This window comes from Erythrolamprus reginae, unplaced genomic scaffold (assembly GCF_031021105.1).
Source record: "Erythrolamprus reginae isolate rEryReg1 unplaced genomic scaffold, rEryReg1.hap1 scaffold_386, whole genome shotgun sequence".
NCBI lineage: Eukaryota > Metazoa > Chordata > Lepidosauria > Squamata > Dipsadidae > Erythrolamprus > Erythrolamprus reginae.
The window spans coordinates 13,298-20,015 of record NW_027248753.1 but is presented as its reverse complement, the minus strand read 5'-3'; the positions used below and the strand labels follow the sequence as shown (position 1 = coordinate 20,015).

At 38.9% G+C, this 6,718-nt stretch overlaps 1 protein-coding gene across 1 annotated transcript; it reads left to right on the top strand.

Annotated features, from left to right (window-relative positions):
- Nucleotides 1-1,430: 1,430 nt before the first annotated feature.
- LOC139156181 (cerebellar degeneration-related protein 2-like) lies at nucleotides 1,431-2,427 on the top strand (the record flags this gene model as incomplete). Its single annotated transcript, XM_070731469.1, has 1 exon — nucleotides 1,431-2,427. A coding segment is annotated over one exon (886 nt), but the record flags the coding sequence as incomplete, so codon positions are not given.
- Nucleotides 2,428-6,718: the final 4,291 nt, after the last annotated feature.

The following is a 6,718-nucleotide window of genomic DNA, read 5'->3' as shown; positions in this document are numbered from 1 at the left end:
CTACCTTTAGCCATGGAAACTCCCCAGATCAATTTGAGTCAGTCCCTCTCTCCTCAATTCTACCTATCCCAGCAGTGTTGGTTGAGGGGGCTGTTCTGTCGAGCTATCTGATAGAATCCTCCCAAAAATGCACAGATACAATTTCAGACACACGTTTGAAAATTCAAAACAATGTTCTTTATAATGAAAATGCAAATAAACAGAGCACTCTTTTTGTATAGCAAAGAGCACTTCTCTCCAATCAAATTGGTAATTTGTACAAGTCCCTTATCAGTTCTGTGATACTTAGCTTGCAGCTGTGAGGCAATTCACAGTCCTTCTTCTTTCACAAAGTGAAACACACTTTGGGTTAGTTTCAAAGCAGGGAAAAATCAGCACACAAAAGGTCAAAGTCAGCAAAGCAGGCACGAAACACAACGATCAGATAATCCTCCACAATGGCCAAACCCACAGGCTGCTATTTATAGCAGCCTCACTAATTACCACAGCCCCACCCAACCACAGGTGGCCTCATTTTCTTTGATAATAATCTCTCAGTTGTTGTTGCCTATGCATTGGTCTCCGCATGCGTGGCTGTATCATTAACTCTTGTTCTGAATCCAAGGAGGAGCTAGATAATTGATCTCCTTCTGAGCTGTCTGCCACACTCTCCTCCTCCCTGACACTCATGTCTTCTTGGTCAGAGGAGCCTTCATCAGCAGATTCCACCGGGGGCAAAACAGGCCTGCAGCATGTGAATGTCTCCCCCACATCCACAGTCCTTGGGGCAGGAGTTGGGCCAGAGCTAACCACAACAGGGGGCATAATTAAGAGATATCCTTGCATAAGCTGCTTTGAACTCCTGCAGAAAAGTCAAGATACAAATTTAACAGAAAAATAAAACCTGGACTTTCTCTGTGTCACATTTGCAGACCATCTGAAAAAATCTGGTCTGAAATTTCATGAATTATCAATAAGAACCCAAGTTGTATGAATCCTAGGGATAATGGGGAAATTGAATAAATAGGTTCTTTGTTAATGATCCACCTGCCAGTAAGAATCAATGTAGTTCCATTATTATCACTTTGAAATAGTAGATCTTGTTACTACAAAAGTAGTACAGTATCTTGTATTGAGAAGTACAGGGTCACTCACTCAGAGTATAACAGAATTCTCCTTCTTTTAAAACTAGGGGCTCTAGGTAACCCAGCTGGCAGAAAGGTGTAGTTTTCTAGAAATAATTTTGCAGCCTTTCACTCTTCCTGTGCAAGTTAAAACTGGTGTTTGAGTACGAAAGACATAATATTTAGGCATCTACTGTTAGGGCTCATTTGCATGATTTGAGAAAGTATATTAATCTTATCCACCACCACCATCATTATTCATTAGAATGATAATGACTACCCAAGGATCCTGTTAATTTGCCAATCATATTGTCTTTTTAATATTAGATATGAGGATGCATTCCAGATCCATAGCTCTTCCATGGAGTTCAACCAGATGCCCTTGGAACGAGAGAACGAGCGACTGCAAGCAATGGTAAATTCTCTCCGGTCCCAAGTTATCCAAGAGAAGCAGCGAAAAGAAAGAGTGGAGAGAGAGTATACATCTGTCATCCAGGAGTATTCAGATCTCGAGCAACGAGTTTGTGAGATGGAAAGCTGCAAATTGCGCATTAAAGAATTGGAAACTGAATTATTGGAACTCCAGCAGATGAAGCAGGTCAAGAAATATCTCCTCAGCAGAGAGGACAACCTATCAGAAACACTTCTGGAGCCATTAAACAATACTCCTGAATCTGACTACATAGACCTCTCCGAGGAAGATGGGAGGAAAAGTCATGAATCCTCCATGGCAGCTTCTCCGAACCATCCTGTCCGGAAAAGCTGTAGCGACACAGCCCTTAATGCCATTGTAACCAAGGATGCTGTGAGCCGCCATGAAGGCAATTATACACTCCATGCCAACAATGTACGCAAAAGGGGAATGTCAATCCTGAGGGAAGTGGATGAGCAATACCATGCCCTGCTGGAAAAGTATGAAGAGCTTCTCAGCAAGTGCCGTCAGCATAAGGACAGTGTACGTCATGCCGGTGTACAAACCTCTCGCCCCATCTCCCGTGACAGCTCCTTTAGAGACTTCCGGGGGGAGGGTTATGAGCTGGAAGAGCTCAAAACAATGGAGAAGAGCCTTAGCAAACACGTGGAAGCTGTAGACAAACGACTAGAGCAGAGCCAGCCAGAATACAAAGCTCTGTTTAAAGAAATCTTCTCTCGGATCCAGAAGACAAAAGCAGATATCAATGCCACCAAGGTGAAAAAGAAGACGAACAAGTGAATCTCCACCTGCACCATCAGCCCCGTATCCTTTTTAGCCCAGGAAAAAAAATTGCCTGGCTTTCTGCCTTTGTGCTCTGGAAGCTTCTTATATTGAATAGCTTGCACAGAAAGGGAGCCTGTTGGAGTGCCTGAGAATCAGCAAGAATCCAAGTCACGTTCTTTAAGTTGGTACTCCAAGCTGTCTGGCTCCCTGAATCTGCTGCAAAATCTATATGTTGTAGTTGTAGTTGGTATCAAAAGATGTTATGAGGATTTATTCACATCCTGCAGCAGCCGGAACGCCAAAATAAGAAATAGGGCCAACTCACCACAGCTTCACCTGTTGCCACAGCCGCTCTTCACTTTTCTGCATGGAACATAGGATCAGGATTGCATTCCTTCCGATGACTTGGAGTGTCCGAAATATAATTTTTAAAAATTAGTTTCCAAAAGCAACTCCTGAAATGCAACCTTTCCCCTGAACTATATTTCCACTCTGCTTCTTTCCATGAGAAACCCATGGAAAGAGATCCATCATCAGTGAGACTTTTCAATGGACAGCTCCCTTTTCTGAAGGGAAATGTGTTCTTCCTGTTTAAGCCATTATTTTATTGGTCAAATTTTTCAATATTTACAATGCAAGTTTGTTGCAACTGGAAAAACTTGAAGAGAAATGTCAGATTGATTAATGTCTTCATCAGGAACATACCTAATTGTTCTGATCATCTAATGTGTCGAACAAAGTAAACATAGGATGTACAGTATATTTCCTCCAGTATTTATTTCAGTAAGTTGTCATCACTCATTCTGGGATTTTCCAGAAGCCAAAAAAATAAGTGCTATTACTGACTTGGGGAGAGAGCTCCATCTTTAGTTAGGTGTTGGTTTTTCAAGCCTTGTTGCTCAAATGATTACCCTTATTATCTTCTGTGACCTGCTCCTAAGATATAATTTGCATGCCTTGCAAAACATGAATAGGGGTGATTTATACATTGCATATTTATACACAAAGCTTTCTCTCTCCAGTCTCAGGAATCATCACTATCCATTTCATTGAAATTAAATATTGGGCTATTTTAGATACACCATAATGAATGATAGGAATTCCTGCACACATGCTTACCAGTATTACATTTCAATAATGTTTAGGGCTCACATACATAAGATTATTGACTTAGCAAGCAGTACTATACTTGAAGAAATATTGGATCCTTTTGGCTATATCTGAATAAAATCCAAAGTCTTTGTTGTTCCTTTGGAATTATAATAACATAAATGATATTTCAATATGCTATCTTATGTTCAGCATATTACCTTCTTGTTCTTTCATCTTTAAACACTGTTGTGTGATTTTTCTTACCATCATTCTTAGACAATATTCTTTGGTGGTCAACATTGCCAACTTTCGCCAAGCAGATGGAGGCTTGCAGATTTTTCTAATCATTTGTGCCTCTTGTCCTATGTCTGCATTTCATCATGCTAGATCTGTCCAGTTTTATATCCAATTTCATGAACACAGTAAATAGAAGTTTGAGACGATAGTTGTGTGGGAAGTCAACTGTGAAGTCAAAGGGAGTGAACATATTCATTTTTGTGTCACCAGATTGTCATTTCATTTGCTATATTCTTGCCCTGAAAAACGTTGAGTTCTTGTGCTTAGCCAAGTGAAGTCAGTTTTGAAATACATGGAAGTACTTTTGAGTTAGCCTATCCAGGGGCTATTCTTTTGAATTAATTATTCTACTAAATGCTCAAACCTCTTCTGTACCCTGGATGTTGTCCAAACGAGCCATACCCATGATTGTGGCTACCACTTTGGTAACCATATACAAACCTTCATGCCTTACAATAAAAAAATCAATCTGTAAAAATAACAAAAGAAGTTGGTTCTCTCAAAATATTTACTTTGATTTGTCACCATCATAACTGGCATTTTAATTTTCCTTTACTAGCATAAGGGACTTCTGAATTTATATTTGTTCTAAAAAGTAATATCTTTGTTGCATCAGTATTTCTGGTGGGAAAGGGCCATTGCAATCTTGGTTTTGAAAACTGTTAATGTGCAAACCAGCGTCTTGTTTGTGTAGCATACTTAAAATTAATATATTTAAAAATGCTTTATTCTGTTCTTAAATAAAAAAAGAAATACCAGTACTATGAATGTTGATTTTTTTTCTGTACATTATGTATATTTGTTAACATTTCAGAAATAGGCTTGAACTTTTTAGACCATGAAAATGTTTTAGGCATAAAGTAAAGTGGAGGGGGAATAGTCCAGGAAACATTAACTGCTGTTTTCATAATAGATATTTTCTCCAGCTAAATAACAGAAAGTGTTGTCTTACATTTCTGAATGCTCTAGTCAGTGGTTTGAATTACATATTTTTATTCTCTTTAAACAAAGAAACAGTTACAGTATACTGTCAAATCAGAAAAATATTGATAACTTTTATTTGATCAAAAGAAATACATTAAATGAAACTACTGAATAAGACACACACAAACAAGCATACAGAGGAAACTTGGATAGGTAGTTGGGGTGTTTTTTTGGTTTTGTATTTCCTTCGGTGGAGACACTTATTTTAGAAAAGGAAAAGCTTACATATAAAAAGTTATAAGTGCCTTCAAATAGTTCAGATATTTTAGAAGCTTTTTATCTACTCCATTTAAAGTCCCCTTTTCACTATATTTTCTATCTTTTAGATTTTAAATTTAGATTTGATTTTAAAATTCTAATATGTTTATTTCTCATTTTTATATTGTTATCTTACTCCCTGTTGTCATTCTATAGAGTTGCATGCTTTCTGAAGAGTTCAATCTTTCTTTTTAAGTTTGTTTTCCATTTTTTGTTTTCAGTTTCTGATTATTTCTTCATCATTTGTACTTGGTTGGGCTTTTTTGGCTGGATGCCTTAGTTTTTTGTTGAATATTTGCTCCCGCTTAGGGAAATGGCTAGAACAACGTTTATCCAATACCAGCTTTGAGGGAAGGAAAAAGATGTATCTTTCCAACAGTTTTTCTAGTTGCTCTTTTTTCGGTTGCCTCTTCCAATAGGGGCTGTCTTTTAGTTTGCCTCTTTATTTGAGTTACACACTTTGACTGTTTGTGCAACCTTTTCTTCCCAAGGCCTGTGAACATCTTTTCTCTCTTACTCTTGTGTCCAACAGCTGCTGTTTGATTGACAATCAGGTTGTCTTGACAACTGGGGAGGCCCAAGAAGGTGGGAGGAAGGAGCACAGATGCTTTTTATCTGTTCATCCGTCTGTCCTTCCACATACCATATATATCCATTACTTCTTACATTGGAATCCATAAGATGTCCAGTTTAACAATCCAATTCTAATTTTTTGTTTTATTTTTCTTGGATTTGTCAAAGCCACCCAACTCCAGCATGATTCTGAATGGTATATAAAAATTCCAGTATAATGGTACCTCTACTTAAGAACTGAAATCATTCCGTGACCAAGTTCTTAAGTAGAAACGTTCTTAAGTAGAATCAATGTTTCCCATAGGAATCAACGTAAAAGCAAATAATGCATGCAAACCCATTAGGAAAGAAATAAAAACTCAGAATTTGGGTGGAAAGAGGAGGAAGACAGTCACTGTTGAAGGAAGAAGGTAAGGTGAGGGGAATAAAAAAAATCCAAAACTTTAAGGCTTAAAAAAAGGGGGACTCTAAGGAGCACGCGCCTCCAATATGCCCGGTGTGAGGCTGCCTCCCATACACTGGCTGCTGCAGCTGCTACCTGCTTCCTCTTCCTTCCCATGCTGAAGGGCTCTCCTCTCACTCACTCGTTTGTAGCTGGTGCCTTTTCTTCGCTGTGGTGACTCTTTGGCTGTCCAGAGCAAAGGGAGCATTTCTTTTCTCTGGGTGCTGGCAGAGGTTTATTCCCTGTCCAAGCACCCAGAGAAAGGGAAATGCTTTGTTCACTCTGGACTGCCAAAGCCTCCTTAAGCGCCACCAAAAGGCTCCTCTGGCAGCCCAGATGGCTGGGATTAAAGGGGGAATGGCAGGAAACTGGCCAGGCCTTCATGCTGCTCTCAAATTTCCTGGGAAACTTTTCCGGGCTCAGGTTCTTAAGTAGAAAATGGTTCTTAAGTAGAGGCAAAAAAATCTTCAACACTCAGTTCTTATCTAGAAAAGTTCTTAAGTAGAGGCATTCTTAAGTAGAGGTATCACTGTATAGGTATTTCGTGTGTTGCTAAATGAAAACTAACCCCAAAGAATTGGAACTAGCTACCTGTATTTGGTCATTAAGTAAAGCAGTCACTAAACGAAACTGCTTACAACCTTACTTCAACCCGAGTCTGCGGAGAGGGGCGGCATACAAATCCAATAAATTATTATTATTACTTCAGCTTTCTTTTGTTTACAAAAGTCACAAAGTGAAGATTACTCATAAAATTGTAACTGCAAATGG